This window comes from Lagopus leucura, unplaced genomic scaffold, assembly GCF_019238085.1.
Source record: "Lagopus leucura isolate 7727_CA_CO unplaced genomic scaffold, USGS_WTPT01 Super-Scaffold_100004, whole genome shotgun sequence".
NCBI lineage: Eukaryota > Metazoa > Chordata > Aves > Galliformes > Phasianidae > Lagopus > Lagopus leucura.
The window spans coordinates 19,466,660-19,482,663 of record NW_024962264.1 but is presented as its reverse complement, the minus strand read 5'-3'; the positions used below and the strand labels follow the sequence as shown (position 1 = coordinate 19,482,663).

The 16,004-nt window shown below is 40.1% G+C and overlaps 2 protein-coding genes across 7 annotated transcripts in view; one reads left to right on the top strand and one right to left on the bottom strand.

Annotated features, from left to right (window-relative positions):
* CASP3 (caspase 3) lies at positions 1–14,221 on the bottom strand. Of its 6 annotated transcripts, none has more exons than XM_042870627.1 (8): positions 14,145–14,218; positions 9,133–9,269; positions 7,619–7,711; positions 6,468–6,592; positions 5,873–6,001; positions 3,857–4,032; positions 3,300–3,417; positions 1–2,150 (listed from the first exon to the last, which is right to left on the bottom strand). In XM_042870627.1, the coding sequence occupies exons 3-8, from the start codon at positions 7,690–7,692 to the stop codon at positions 1,924–1,926; spliced, it is 849 nt and encodes a 282-aa protein (XP_042726561.1). In that variant the 5' UTR covers positions 7,693–7,711; positions 9,133–9,269; positions 14,145–14,218; the 3' UTR covers positions 1–1,923. The 6 variants fall into 6 exon arrangements, with proteins under 6 accessions (XP_042726561.1, XP_042726560.1, XP_042726558.1 ...); XM_042870626.1 differs by lacking the exon at positions 14,145–14,218 and adding an exon at positions 11,942–12,006 and having other exon boundaries at positions 9,129–9,269; XM_042870624.1 differs by lacking the exon at positions 14,145–14,218 and adding an exon at positions 11,942–12,006.
* Positions 12,130–16,004, top strand: part of PRIMPOL (primase and DNA directed polymerase) — a 14,304-nt gene continuing 10,429 nt past the window's right edge. The window contains exons 1-2 of the mRNA XM_042870622.1: positions 12,130–12,248; positions 15,234–15,418. Coding sequence (XP_042726556.1) covers positions 15,239–15,418 — 180 coding nt within the window. The 5' untranslated portion in view covers positions 12,130–12,248; positions 15,234–15,238. The remainder of the gene's footprint in view (positions 12,249–15,233; positions 15,419–16,004) is intronic.

The window sequence follows — 16,004 nt, the reverse complement described above, 5'->3', positions numbered from 1 at the left end:
GACAATTGCCTCACTTATATTTCAGAAGTTTGTTGGACAGCATGTCTTCCAAATTACTCTTTCCCCAAGCCCTACATCTGCATCCTCCTCAATAGCCTACACCTGTTGTAGCTGAGCTCCTACTTAGTTTCTTTCCATTTTAAAAATACCAGAAAAGTGATAGAATCATATTTTTCTTTAAAGAACCAAAAACCAAAGTGAGATCACTGTCTGTAATAACTGCTCATTAAGTCATGCTAAGTCTTGTAAGGCAGGATTAAATAACAGTTCTGATATGCAACAGAATCTTCATTAACACAATGCTTCTGTTTCTCATAAGGGATTCTGAAGCATTTGCTGGTAAGTCTTGGTTCTAATATTACAGAGCTGGAAAAGACAGGCTTGAGGTTTACCCAGCATTTCACTACACTGTAGCAGAGCCAAGCCCAAAGCCAGTATATCCCAGCTCCAGCTTGCAAAAGTTGAGTAGAATTCTGTAACACCCTCAGGACCTGGAGATGCAGGAACTCCTGCAGTCAGAACAGCTACTTTGGAAGAGTGGTGTACAATTGATGAATATACAGATGTTATGGTACAGCAGCTTTTGGTGTTAAAGCAGAAAAGGGACTTTTTTTTTTTTTTTTTTGAGAAAAAGGGATGTAATTGATCAGATCCTAAACAAATAATACATATAGAAAAGCATTACACAGTTTAGGTGACAATATTTAATTTAAAAACTCCAAATGCCTCTGGAAGAAGACATCAATTTGCTAACATCATTTATGCTACACAATACAAAGAATTTTAAGTCTTGTTTTGCAAGCCCCAATGCCTTCCTCTGTTCATCAAAAGACTGTCACAAGCTGAACCATCACCAAAAGCATATATGCTTTACAATTTTCTAAAAGCCAATTCCACTCAAAACTAAGAGACTTACATTTACTATTCATTAACATACTAAATTCTTTTAAAAGACATGTGTAATTAACCCAATCGATAGCAGACAAGGAAATTTCACTGGTACCACCACATTTAGGCTTCCACAAAGATCAGATGTGGTATATCTGCAGAAAGCAGAACCACTCCAATTTAAGGGTCAGAAAGAGGAGAGCTGGCTTTTCAGAATGCAGATTTTCTCTTGCACTGAATCTTGTGGCCTCAAATGTGCCCCAAGAGTATTAAAGCTCTCCCTAGCAGCTGCAAAAGAAAGGCATTTGGGAAGACTGGTCCTTAGTTACTCAGCTTCAAGGCTAAACATACAAATTTACTTAGAAACAGATACTGTGTTGATAAAATTACCTCATCTAATGGTCCATATAAAAAATTATAAAATAATCAAGACAAAAATGAACTTATTTCTAAAGATGCCTCCTAAGCACATGTAAAAAATGAAACAGCCGTTTTTCACAGTTTACATCTTAAGTAATACAAGAAGTTTAGGCTATTAGGCTACCTTATAACCTAAGCTTTAAAAACTTGATTTTTTTTTTTTTTTTTAAGAAGAAATGTGTAATGACACTACCATCACATTACTATAATTGCAAACAGATCCCATTCTGAATCTTCTTCCTACTGGTAAAGATATGAAACCAAAACATTTACAAGACCTGTTTCTTTTCTCTGCTCCTTCTGCAAAGCGAAATGTAGCACCAAGTAGGCCTTGTAAGTGATGTGACTTCTCTTCAGTCTCCTCCTCATAATTTTTCCAAATTCTTATTGTGTTCAAGTTTTCCTGTGTTTCACCTACCAGGTTTGCATTTCTAACTTAGCCATCCCATGGGTTTCTTCTAATAACGGACATAACCAACTCTCAGACAGTTCATTGTGCCATATGTGGCAGTCAACAGTAATTCAGACTTAAAAAGTGGTATTCTGTACTGACAGTGTATAAATTACAGATTAAAAACCTGAAGTGAAAAATTGCAAAGTGCAATTTTTTTTTTTCTAGCAAGGAAAGTAAAATTCTTTGGTAAGCATAGACACAATGCAAGGAATCTGTTTCTTTGCATTGAAATCCTGTCGAGTGGAGCAGGATTCATACTCTGCCACTCTGCGATTTACACGAGTTAAAATCTGCATGAGTTCAAGTTTCCTGGCATGTTCCCTCAGCATTCTACACAGAGACTGAATAAACCAGGAGCCTTCAGCTGCGTTCCTCCAAGAGTAATAGCCTGTGGAAGACAAAGAGATCAAGCTGATCAGATGTAGCAGCAGGATAGGATAGCAGTTACAGAATGACACAACATACCCAACAGCAGAGAAGGCCTTAAAATAAATAAAACCCCCAATCAACACAGTTGAGATTTGATAGTCCCTTCAAATTTCAACCTAAAAGATTTTTCTAGCCATCCATTTTTTTCTAATGTGAGGAAATTTTAAATAGGTAGAAAAAAAAAATAAAAATCAAGAGACAGGAGAATTATTGCATGGGAAGTGCTGAATCACAGCCTGAACCTCTGATTGATCACCTGAGGTGAGCAGTGAGCCAGCCACGGGAGCACAGGTGAATTCCACCTGCCAGAAGGGGTGGAGCCTGGCTGCACCTCTCCTAGACCCATCTAAGAGCTGACTACCAGTCGGGAAGGATTTCTTTCTGGACATCCTTCCTTTGGAGTTTTCCAGTGAGCCCAGGACAAGGGTGAGCTTTTTTGTGTGTGTGTGCATGTGTAATTAGCCAAACTCTCTTGTATACTTTTTAATTATAACATCTGCATAATCATTGATTATACAATTGTCTTCTGCTCTTACACATTAATTATTTATTACTTCATAACAGAATACATGTATGCAGGAGCAGCGATAGCACAATGAGAGCTGAAATACAAAACAGATTTCACTGTCACTATCTTCAAGTCCAAAAGCATGAATTGAAGACTGACTAGACCTTGCTTCTGAAAACTGATAATGTAATGGGCATATTAAGGGTCCTGTCACCACTAATTAACTTAGGCTGCAATGAAATAGAGCTGACAACCAAGTAATACTTAGATGTTTATCATCATTTCTGTATGCATAAATATACACACATACAAATATATATAGATGTTCAATTGCACTATTCTTTCAGAACTAATGTATTTTCTCCTGTTGCAAATTATTTGCACAACTCAGATTAAATCAACCTGCAGCAGATTAACATTTGAAAAAGACCTATAATGAGCTTTTTTCTGGGAATTGAGAATAGCAAGTGCTTCAAAGAAAATCAGAAGCTTCAGATTAATCAGTCACTGAGTGGAGAACACTGCAAACTGCCCGTATCAGTACAAGCAGATACATAGATACAATATCAGCAACAAAGATTTTCTTTGCAAGTTTCTCACCTGGAGCAGTAGAATATGCATACAGGAAGTCTGCTTCTACAGGTATTTTTTGACACACTGTTTCATCTGGTCCACTGTCTGCTTCAATACCAGAATCTAATTCTGTCCCTCTACAGGCCTACTTGCAGGAAAGAAAAATGGACAATAAAAAATAAATGAGAAAAAGGCAATGATCATAATGGTAAGAATATTGTAATATCTTCAGCTTTGAAGATGATTAGGATAGTAAGACTCATAAGAAAAATAAGTAGCATTTATTTATATTAATTACTGTTTGGTTAGAATGGATATTCATATGAAAGTACATTCAGAAGCTCACTGAAATATTGGCTAGCATTCAGAAAAACTTTGCATCACCTTAACTCATTCAAATTAAGGTGATTTCAGCTATTACCAATACTAAGAGGGCAGGCTATTCCAATATTAGGGAATCTTATTCTAGAAGTAAATCCCTATAAGGCTATTTTAGGAATAACTACTTTGTACTTATAACTTGTGGGAAACAATTTTTTGAAGTATTCTTATGAGTTGATGATCACTGTTCAGTCATAGCTCACCTGAATGAAAAAGAGTTTGGGTTTCCCTGCTAGACTTCTGCACTTGTCACCTCTGAAAAGGCTCGTTAGTACTTTCAGTTCAAGAGGGCCATCTGTACCATAGAAGAGTCCCTCGTCGCCATGGCTTAGCAACACACAAACAAAACTGCTTCGTTTGCTGTGATCTTCTTCAGAAACTTGAAAGAAAAAGAGAATCAACTTATTGCACTCCCCAAGAAGCTTTGAACGTTGTGCAACAGAACTCATTAAGAACAACTGTTTGCAGACCTAGAAACCTCAAACACTTCACTCCTAATGAAAGGAGCCAGTGTACTTCACTTCATAAGGTCGGACATAGAAAACCCTAAACTTAGGGCCAGTCCTATGCCTTGTAGAATGTGGCCATGTGGAAAAAATGGCTATGAACATTGTGAATGGACAAAGCGAGTTGGGAGTAATGATTCAGCACACTATCTCAGATTCCAAATGATGCACCTCACTTATATGGTAATGGTCAATAGGATCAGGCTGATGGGAAGTTCTGAGTTTTGGGAAAGGACAGGGAAGTCTTGTTTCTCCTTACATTTCAACACTGGATTACATGGCAACTGCAGTATGAAAACTGTTGCTGCTAGATGGACCTAGCTACTAATGTTACACCTTTCCCTTTGCTCTTGCCTTCTAGAAGCAAGGTCTAGCAAGATTTTTCAGGCTTCTGAGTTTTGTACTTAAAGACCTTTAAGCAAGACATAAAGCTTTTCATCCTGTGGCATGTAAAGATATAGAAAATATGTTCTACTATGTTTTCTGTTGCCTGAAACCATGGGGATTGTTCTTGATGACCAAAATTATTCTTTTAAGTGTACAAAAAGATACAAACAAGGTTTAAAAGAAGGGATCCAAAAGGAATTTCAAATGGAAGTTTCAAGAAAATGCAAGAGTTCGTAGACAGAAGCTGTAAACTTCTGTTTTACAGCTTGCTGAATACTGGATTTCTATTCTGGAAAAACTGAACTATTTTTATTTTTCTCAAGCAATGCATGCTCAGGCACTTCTATAATCTATGGACAGGCAGTGTCTATAATAGTCAAGAAAAGCTAGTTTTGGGGAATCTCTAGTTAGGCCAGAGTTTACACCATCCATGTGGAGGCCTTATGTATACCACAGGAAAGACAGAAGCCTGGAATCAGAGAATGTGACCTTCCACTTTTAGCTACTGTCAACAGACAAGCTGCAAGTTAATGTTGTCTAAGAGTCTTCTCTGGTACAAACATTAACTGGCACTAAATAGCCAAATCCACACTAGCAAACATATGCATTGAAAAAAACAGGATTGCTGCAGACTAATTTACTGTTGGGAATACTCTCTGGAACATTTTCACTGCTGAACTGTGACCTGAAATAGTCTGAGAGTGTGCCACAGTTGTGCCAGAGAACCTTCTGACAGTTTACCAGAGTAGACAATTTCAGGGCAAAAGAACACTTCAAGGCACCATTTAATTTACTAGTCTAGATGTATTAAGTCCAAACAAAACAAGATCAGCACAAACAGTGGTATAAAGGGTTTCACTTGTAAGAGAGCTGCTTTGCATCACAAGCCAAACAAAATGTGAGTTATTTCTCTAAAAGAGTAATTCAGTTCACATACAGAACTACAGTAGTTCTGATCCTCTGATAAAGACACCTCTTGGACCACACTGCCCACACTACCCTTCTACCCAATTAAGCAGGTTTCTTTCCAGCTCACAGTTTCTGTGATTCAAAGGTCAGAAAATAAATCTTCCTGCATTTAAATTTCAGCCTGTTTTTCCAGCCCTCTTTAGAAAATAAGAAAGGATTCTGAGACAACGGTCATGGCACAAAAGAGGGAGAGACAGCAACGATGAATTAACATAGGAACTATGACATATATGTTCTCTTTAGCAATAAGGAGGTGTGAAGTACTTTGTAAAAGAACCACAGAAGAAGAGATTTAAGTACTAGAAGTGATTTAGAAACAGTAGACTTAGCACACATTCTGATCATACCTGAACTTACCATTTTTCAATAGCTTAAAAATATCTCTGCTTGACAGATCATTGTTAAGCTTGACTTTATATCCCAGCTTCATGAAAACTTCTCTGACACTTGCAGCATCTGCATCTGTGCCTGAACGAGATGACAGTCCTAGGCATAAAAGACAGGTATTATTTTGATATGATATAAATGGCACACTCTGAGCCAAATTATTTTCTTTCTTATATCTGCATCAGTCTAGAATATTATTCCATTACTCCAGATCCACTCTGAGAAAAAAACATCATACTATTCATGCACACACCATCCCCCCGTACCTATTTCATATATTTATCTATTACTTACACCTACCCGTCTATATTGAGAAAATTACCTTATTTATGTTACAGAAGTCATGACTAAAAGGCATGGCAGATTTGCACACTGCCCATCAGCTTTTCCTCACCACTACTCCCCCTGTGCATATTTAGAAGAATACCCTGAAATGAATCCAATCCACTCAAACCACTTAATTTTTCAATACAATCAAAACTGGACTGCATATTTAATTCTGAAGAATAACACATCAAATTTATCTGAAATACAGAAAAAAAAAAGTAATAATTGAAAGCAGTACCAGTATCTCGGTGGAAGTTCTTGTTGTTTATTATAACACATACTCCCATCTCTGGATAATCCATTCTGTAACTGTCATCAGGCAGAATTCCAGAGTCCACAGACTTGCTAGCAGGTAAGTTCATTCTGTACACAAATCAGACAAGCTTCAAGTATTAATTTCTGTTCTCTCTTCTCTGATTTCTTAGTATCTAATTAAGCAAACGGCTATTTAAGAAAACGAGTGAAAGTGGTACTTGATTCATGGAAGTGATGCCTGTAAAATCAGTAGACAGATCCAACGTGAGACTATTGAAAAACGCATTCGCCCAGAGGTTGGAGTAACCCATGAAACCGCTTTGTATGGTTGTGCTCCCAAATAATATGATTGATTCAAGTTCCATTAAATCTATGCATACACAAATAAACAGGTAAATAAAAGCAATTTGTATTTGTTGTAATCTTCTGTGCAATTTGTAGCAAGCTGAAAACTCAAAGCATCAAGAACAAACTCCCTAAAGTGAGAACACATTGTTTTGAATTGAAAACACATTGTGTTTTACAAATAAAAAGTGAGTAATGGTGCTAAATTGACTCTCTCGAAGCACTAGAATGAATGACTTCAGAAGGAAATTATCTTCCCAGAGAAGATGTAATCTGATCATAGCACTACACCAATGTAACCACAATGTCACCAAGAAAAATAAGACTGCTCATCTTCCTTCCCACTGCTGTAAATCCCCCTTGTGCCAGTCCTTCTGCACACATAGGTCTACAGAAGGCCAGTTTAAGAGACTGAACTGGCTGCTGCAAGTTCCAGCAAGATCTAGAAGCAGATCAAGGAAAGGTGTGAACATTTAGCCAGGGTTAAGACAGAGAAATTTCTTTTCAAGAACAGTTAATGACTTGGTAACTGCTAACCCATATCCAACTGCACCTTAAGTATCCTGCTTTTTATTTCCTTGTTCATACATATAGCCTGTTTTGTCAGAGATGGTATACTTTCAAACCCAGCACACTTTAATATGTTGGTTTTTTTTATGATTAGCGTAATTTACCATATTTGAAAACTTAATTTTTAATAGCATCTTTTCTACAGCTCTCGTCTTCAGTTACAGCACAAGATTCCTCAACACTTACATTGAGAACTTAAGCCCAAAGTATCTCACTTACCCTTTGGAACCAGGGAAAGATTTTGCATCTGACAGATCTTCCCCTAAGTGTGGTCCATCTTTTATGTCAGTCATTATGGCTCTTGATTACCAGCTTGAAAACACAAGCAAACAGAAACATATGACAATTCTCATGCAGCGTAATACCTTCAAGAAGACCTTCCACAGAACCATACAGGTTGGAAAAGACCACTAAGATAATCCAGTCCAACCATTAACTCATCATTTTGTTAGTTTTTCTTAAACCTCTGCACAGAGAGTTGTTTTGTTTGTTTTTGTTTTTTAAGATTATGGAGAAAACAAGAAAGTTCAAAGGCAATAGTCACATAGAATGACTTCAGCCTAAGGATATTAGTAATAGTAGGCAACTATAAGCATTTCTCAGTAACCTCTACATATCTTGTACTGTAAAGAAGAACAGTAAATATTTTTCTGAATTACTGCATTCCAAAACAACTTTGGAAGGAAAAGTGTAGATCTCATGAAAAGCAGGACAGACAAAGAAATTTAAAGTAATCTCTAAAATATTAAAAATATCCCTAAATGCTTTACTGACATTTTAACACTATGGATATTGTGCCATATTTGGATCATTCCTTGTCACGACAATGGAGAAATCCAAATTTAATTCTCATCAGTGTAAGTGAAACCAACTGCAACTTAAATTATGTAAAAAATGCAACAACACAACTTTAAATAGTTGATGGAATGAGTTCTGCACTGTGGACTGCTACGTAATTCAGTGCATAGGGAAAACAGTGTTGAATGATACCAAGGCAGAAATCAATTTAAAAGCAATGATTCTGCCTTCCAGTTGATAGTTTGATTTGGAAGGACCCTTAAAGCCCCCCCCCAAGCTCAATCCCTGCTAGGGGCTGGATGCTCCCCGCCAGCTCAGGCTGCCCAGGGCCCATCCAACCTTGGGCACCTCCATGGATGGAGCACCCACAGCTCTGGGCAGCAGTGCCAGCACCTCACCACCCTCTAAATGAAAACAAACAAACAAACAAACAAACCAAACAACTTCTTTCCATTGCCTGATATAAATCTACCCTCTTAGTTTAATGCCATCACCACAAGTTATCTTTAACTTGGGATTCAGAAAAGGACTAAGTTAAATCACTGCATGGGACAAAGTAATAATGACTCAGAAGTGGATAAATGCTTAAGCCTCAAGAGAAAGGCAAGGCATGAGAAGGCAAGAATTTTAACAGAACTTGCTGAGCGACCTCTGGTGAACTGGGATCTATAAGTAACCAGGCCAATTAGAAATACTATTAAGTATATGTTGAAATTAGGGCAAAGGTTCTTAATGTGAGGCTCACAACTAAATTTGCCATCTTGTACAATCATTTTATTGTCTGCTATCTTCTTTCTTATATTCCAAATAATACCCCATGAATATCCTTGGGATCACATATTTTCCGTGGCAGCAACTACCAATACATGAGAAGCACTATTCTGGGTATGTATGAGCTTTTCTCTTTCCTTGTTTCCTATGAGACATTTACTTACTATTTTAGTATCTCCAAAAGATCCTCAAGGTTATTCTGAATACTGTTTCTCTGTATCTTGAAGCACTGATGTAATTAAGAAATATGGTTCATAAGATGATTCCAGACTTGAGAACTATATCATAATATGTAGATCTCCTGAAAACCAGATTACAGAAGCAGCAAAAAAGCTGTTATTTCAGAAATAAAGCTTATAAAATGCATTATCAGTTTATATTTTAGAAATGTACTTCAAATATCATGAGGTGGGAACTCGGTTGATAATTCTGAAGTTACCAGCCAAACACCATGATCTGGATTCACTCTGCCTAACTACAAAGTTTAATTTCTTAGAAGTTCCCTATGTGAAAAAAAAGACACACACTTCCAAAGGGTAACACAAGTACAGAGCTCTCTGCTTTTCAGTTGCAGTGAACTGTAGAGTTTGTGGCTGCTGGGAACTGGCAAGAACAGCTGCCATTGAGAAGAATGCCCAATGTCCCCCTGCTCCAGCCCAGGTATTTCTGCAATTCTCCAGCACTGTGAAGGTCTGCAGTACCAGCACTTAAGGGCTGGGCCCAGGTAGTGTAAACTAGCAAATATATGACCAGCTGAGATGTGGTCACACCTTGTCCATAGCATGAGCCGACCTGGGCTACCAAGGACTACTTTCAGAAAGACTCAGCCAAAGTATGGGGACAGCTATTGACTCCTTGGCTTACAGGGTGAATTTGGGATTGTTACAGAGGGCAAGTGGATTACCAGGCTGCTCTGGGTTCACTTCAGACTGCTCCAAACAAACCCCTGCATCCCATTAGGGACTGGTTTCAGTAAGCAGCAACAGGAATAACCCCGGCAAATGGCTGCAGACTTCAACAGACAACTTTAAGACTTAGCACAGTCTGCAACAACTGAATGCTTCGCTACCACAGATATCAACACTTGCCACAAATGGTAAGAATAAAAAAGGATATTCAACAACTAAGTAACCTTAAGTTAAGGCATCTCCTTGACTTTTTTGTAGCCCTGATTAACAACTGCTGTTGTTGATCCAATGTCAAATTGGATTATAATGAATTACAGTTATTTGCTCCACAACACAATTTGCAGTACCATACTACAAAAGTATGTCTTACTATAACACATGCAAGCTTACGTTCTAACCGACAGTTTCAATTGTTTAATCAAGCATTAAAATCTACTGCATTCAGCTGCAGCTCGAGAGAAGCTTGTCAAAGTATCTTTAAAGAAGCTGGAGACATTATGCAGAAAAGCCTGGTATTCTACATTAGCCATTTAAAATATGTACACTTCATCTGCAGAATCTGTAACTCACCTTTAACATTTGTGAGTTTCTGAATGCCTTAGTGCACCAAGTCACTTGCACTTCTCTAAAAAGCAAGAAACATCCACAAAGAGAGACCTGTTTCCTTACTAGGCACGCAAATCCATGCTTTCTGCTCTAAAGCACCCGTCAAGGTGACAGCAATGCTCCCTGCAGGATGATGCTGATTCAAACAGACTAGGAATTACCTCATCCTAGTCGAGGTAATGCAATGATGTCATATTCTGTCAAGCAGAACTCACATTTCCCTGTGGAGAATGATCTCATGCTAAAAGGGACAGGGAAAGAAATCAGGACAACACTTCAAAAAAAATTAATAGAGAACTTCTTCTGCCCCTTGATACTCCTGAAAGCTTGGGTAAAAAGAGCATTCAGTCATAAGCAAATATAAAAAAGCAAGCAGCAAGCAACTGCCTTTTAAAAAATCTTGCAGAGTATGTTCTGCAGATTTCAGGAAGCCTATTTTTATGACCTGTTTTACAATATCTTTGTTTCAAGCCACACAAACTAAGCAAACAAACTGTGAGATGGAGGTACAGGGCGTAAAGGTAATCCTACAGTGATCTCGAGCAGTACGATGTGGCAAGAGCAGCGCTTGAAAGAAGCACAGAGCTCAGCAAGCTATGAGGAAACAACCAGCATCTCCTGGACAGCAACAAAACCAAAAGCATATTTAGCTCTAAATGCAGTTGCTTCAATGCTTTTGTTGTGAGAGGGAGATGATAAAATTTATGTATTTAGTTTGTGCAAGCCTGGATTGACTTACTGTCCCCAGATCTTCGTATATATCACTGCTGCCACATAAACAGCACCCAATTTGGCTAGAGAGGCGGTGGATGCCCCATCCCTGGAGACAGCCGAGGTCAAGCTGGGGGGCTGCGAGCACCTGATGGAACTGTAGGCGTCCCTGTTCAGTGCAGGGAGTGGGACCGGGTGGCCTTTAGGGGTCCCTTAAGCGATTCTACGATTCTCTTCTCTTCAAGGCACTGCTTGAACGTCGAACCGCACAAGCCATTCAGCGATGAGAACAGCCAAGCTTCCGAGAGAGGAAGGGAAGCCGCTATCTGACCCGCCTCCAGCTGCCTTCACAGCCGGGCAGCCAGCTCAGCTCCTGCCCGCCAGCTGCTACAAAGCACCCTGTGTCACAACCAAAGCGCGTGTCCGAAACAGAAACCGCAATCGTACAACCGCCCTACCGGCGACAAAAGGGCACACTTCGCCGCGCGTCACTGCAAACGCACAGTTATGTGACTGCTAAAGACCGAAAGCTGGTATTTGATGCCCGCAGATACACGCGGCAACGCTACCGCAGCCGCGCTCCCTGCGGCCGCAGGGCCGCCATGGCGGAACGCTAGTTGGAAACAAAGAGCAGCCCGCCCTGCCGCGCCCCTGCCCGCCTCAACCCGCACCGCCGCCGCGGGGCCGCGTCGCGCAGCTCCCGCCACACCCTCCGGTCAGCCGGCTCTATTCCGCCGCGCCTCCTCACCTCCTCCAGCGCTGCCCGCTCCGCCGCGCCGTCGCCGAGGCCGGAGGGCCGGCAGCAGGCAGCCCCGCCCCGTGATCCCTGCCCCGCCTCCCAACGGCCGCCGTTCGAACGCCGGCGGCGGCAGCGCGCGGAACGCGGAGAGGCGGGAGGCGGCCGGGCCGAGTCCCCCTGCTTCAGAGCGGTAACGCTGCGGTAATGCTCGGTGCGAGCGAGTAGCAGGCAGCCGTGCGGCGTGCCCCGCCGGGACCTGAGGTGGGCCTGAGCCGCCGGCTCGGGCGTGCTGCGGGCGAAGTTTGGGCTCTGCACTGTAAGTACGTGCCGGCCGTGTGCCGACCTGCGCGGAGCGGCCTCGCGCTCTGCTTCGTTTCTGTCTGCTGGAAGGAATTGCGTTTCTCTGGAATGCCCCATCCCTGGAGGTGTTCGAGGCCGGGTTGGATGGGGCCCAGCGCAGCCTGGTCTAGCACTCAGTCTAGCAGTTAGCAAGCCTGTCTGTGGCACAGGGGTTGGAACTGGATGATCCTTGAGGTCTCTTTTAACTCAAGCCATTTTATGATTCCATGTGATGTTCCTTGTTACTGCTGAGGAAAGATGAGCTGCATTCATTAGCGTGCCACAGGTCAGCTCAGCATCAAGACAATCAAGCTGTTCTTCACACATTAAGAAATTTATCACTAGGGAGAAAGCTACTGAGTAGATTCCTCTAAGACTGAATGAACTTCTTGGTGTTGAGTGATACGAGCTACAGAGCTACACAGAGCTACATGCCTTGAGTCATGTAGGCCAGGAAGCCAATGTAAACAAAAGGCATTATTTTAAACAGTGGCTGATTTGCATGTCTGAACTTCATTTCCCAGCAGGTGTGGAGGGTGTTTTGTCCATAAGCATAATAGCTTTTGAGTATGAGTTTTACTTAACAAAAACAGTGGTTACACATGACAAAATTATGTATATCCTTCCTCTGTCGCAAGGAGAAAATTACCATATCTGAAATGGCAAGTTCACTTGTTTAAACACACCACCACAAGGCTAAGGTATAAATAGTTAACAACTCTAATGTTCTCATCAATTAACGAAGCAGTCTTTCATCAAAGGAGGAAAATGAAATAGCACATCCATTAAGTCATCTCCCAACAGATACATTTTCTCAGCATCTTCTTGCTATCGTTCTGCTGAATCAAAACCATCACACACATTGCTAAGATGATTTCTTTCTTGAATTAACAATAATCCTTCCTCCTACTTCTGGGACAGAAGTGATCAAAAGAAACCAGGAATTTCCTGATAAACCCAGAAGTCTGGCTGGTCTGTAGGTATAAATGTACACGCTGGGAAAAACATGACATGTTGGACTGCTGAGAAACTAAGAGTTGTTTGGACTGAAGTAACAGCAATAGATGTCAGAGCCATCAACCTCTGGCCAGGTTCAGATATCACCCCAGCAGCTGTTTCTGGCAGGGAGCATACTAATCTAAACAGGAAGCTGAAAAGGAGCACAAAATTAAGGGGATTGAGCTTTTTCCCCTCTTCTTTTGAATGGTCACCTAATGGGAAGTTTCTGATCCAGGGGGAATGTCTGTTGTGCTTTGACACCCACTTCGCTTACATTTACAGCAGGGCTGTCAGCAAAGCGAAACCAAAGATTTACTTCTCAGAAATGCTGACTGCTGTTAGAATTTCTCTTTTTGTTTCCAAAGAGGAAACTAATAGCCTTAAAAGGAAAGGAGTAGAGGAAATTAGTATGACAGCAGACTGATAGCATCTGTAGACATGTATGAGGTCAAACGTGAAATTAGTACTCTTATTTAGAGTGGACTAAGCTATCAAAACACAGGTAACCAGGAAACTTTACTATGGAAAGCTTGGAAAGGGGATTCAGAAGACCTAACATTTGGGCTTTGAGGCCCACAAGGATATTTAGATGTGTAAACTCACATCGGGGGATGCATCTTGTTAAAGGTTTGAATGCTTCTAAGTATACCTAGTTTTATTTTTTATCTTCTATTGCAGCTGGCACGTAGTTGTGAGAACTAAGGACTGGATAGTGGTTGAGCCAGGAGGAACAGAAAATATACTTCCAGGATTTTTTTGTGGGCTTTCTTTTTCTATTTTACTACTTCCTGCTTGTAAAGTAGCAGCAGATACTGTTGCTTTAAACCCAAAAAAGGTAGCAGTTAGACTTCAAGAATAAAGAAGAATCACTTACCCCCTTTCTGAGGACGAGGGCTCACCAAACACTCCAAAGGAGATGACCTCCAAGTAGAGATGCTTCCCTTGTGGCTGCCAGCCCTTAAATGAAGTTAGGGAGGGGTGGAGCCAGGGTCTGCCCCCTGCCAGTCACACAAGTGAATTGCTTCCAGCTGTGCTCCCTGGGCTGGCTACACCCCTCACCAGCTGCTCAGTCACTGGTTCAGGCCATGACCAAACAGTTCCCATATACTGCAGTTTCACATTTTCCTAGCTGTGCTCTTACCCATTTGCAGGAGTGCTGAGGGGCATTGGATTTTTAAGAAAAATAGCTAATACAATTTAAAAATAATTACACGTGTGTTATGTTAATGTACTTATTTTGCTTTACTACTTTACTTAGTAGCATTTGGATTACTTTATATGACTATGAGTTTAAAGGTTGCGTGATTATGGCATCACATGCTGTTTCTTGACAACAGATAGGATTGCTATTTTAAATCTGCAAGAAAGGATATAGTGTGTGAGATTGTAAAGCAGATGAAAATAGTAACTGACAGCAAGGGTTGGCAGCAAGTAATGGAGCACTTAATTTGAAAAATATTTCAAATTTTTTTACTTTGAGAATAAAGAAGCTTAGAGCTAGAGTCACTCAAATCTCTTTATCAGGAACCAAAGTGATGTTTTTCCCACAAAAATCAGTTTTATAATTTATCTGAGTGTGAAGCAGAAGTAGTAGTTTTTTTCACTCCTTACTAGTGTTGTTTTAGCTGCTTTAAACTGCTCTGTATATGTTTTCAGGAGGAATATATTAACACCATACTGTAAGCAAAAGTGAAGCTTGCTAGGCCTTCCCTTACTACATCTGTTGTGTTGATCTTTGATGATATTAATAGGAAAATAAATCATTTTCCAAAACTGTCTGAAAGTATTTAATGTTGAAAGCAGACTCGTAGGCAAGGTTAGGTGTTGATTCAGAGTATTGTCTATTTCTAGTCGTTAAATAAAGTATGCTCAACAAGAGAAAGAATCAAAAGCAATGATGAGTACCAAAGAAGTTAGAAGTGAGTCACAAAAATTGATAATGATCTGTTTGTAATTGCTTTAGGACAAATGAAGAGAAAATGGGAAGAAAGAGTGAAGAAAGTTGAAGAACTAGCATCTTACTATGAAAGAAACCCTATTCCTACAGTTTATAAACCAAGACTGTCCAAACCTTTTCAGCCATCCCGTGTTTGGAAAATATTTTGTCGGCAGGCTGAAGCTTTCAGATTTGTGAAAACCTGCAAGGAGGTAAATCGTTAGTGAATATCTCTGCTCTTTGGTGCTTCCAAGGTTGAACTTGACTGAAAAACTTGGTGAACAAGTTCATCACATTGCAATAACCCCTTTTTTGCAGACCTGATATATTGTTATTTTAATTATTTTGGAGATAGCTCTAAGAAGTACTACTTGGAACATAAGAATTGATACCTGGATTTAACCTCTAATAGGAACAATAGCTTTTGGTAATCTTGTAGTGATCATATCTTCTCTCTGAAGAGAAGGAAGCTTTCAGGTTTGGCAGAAGAATGGGAAGGAAGTGAGAGTTGTGTAGGAAAAGAAGCAAAACTGAGGAAAAAAAAGGGAACGACAAGAGTCTGAGACAAAAAGACAAACATTACAACTCTCTTCTACCATCAGGGCAACAAGATCAGATGCTGTGAAGTAATGATCCAAATACATATATTACGCAAAATGTATCTTTTCCAGTTCTCTGCATTTAATACTTTTCAAATTGCTGCTTCTAAAGAAACATAATGCAGTGTATCGTTTTCCTCTGCTGCATTACATGTTCAAGTAATCCTGATTGTCTTGCTTTCTTGAATGTACTTTGACT

What these genes read in the sequence shown, in the direction of transcription:
- CASP3 (XM_042870628.1), bottom strand. Translation starts at nt 7,692, where the DNA reads ATGACTGACATAAAAGATGGACCACACTTAGGGGAAGATCTGTCAGAT. An exon ending in TTTTAAGCTATTGAAAAATG is followed by an intron (nt 4,033 to 5,872) that starts GTAAGTTCAGGT and finishes TTTTCTTTCAAG; the next exon opens with TTTCTGAAGAAGATCACAGC. An exon ending in TGCATATTCTACTGCTCCAG is followed by an intron (nt 2,151 to 3,299) that starts GTGAGAAACTTG and finishes TGTCTTCCACAG; the next exon opens with GCTATTACTCTTGGAGGAAC.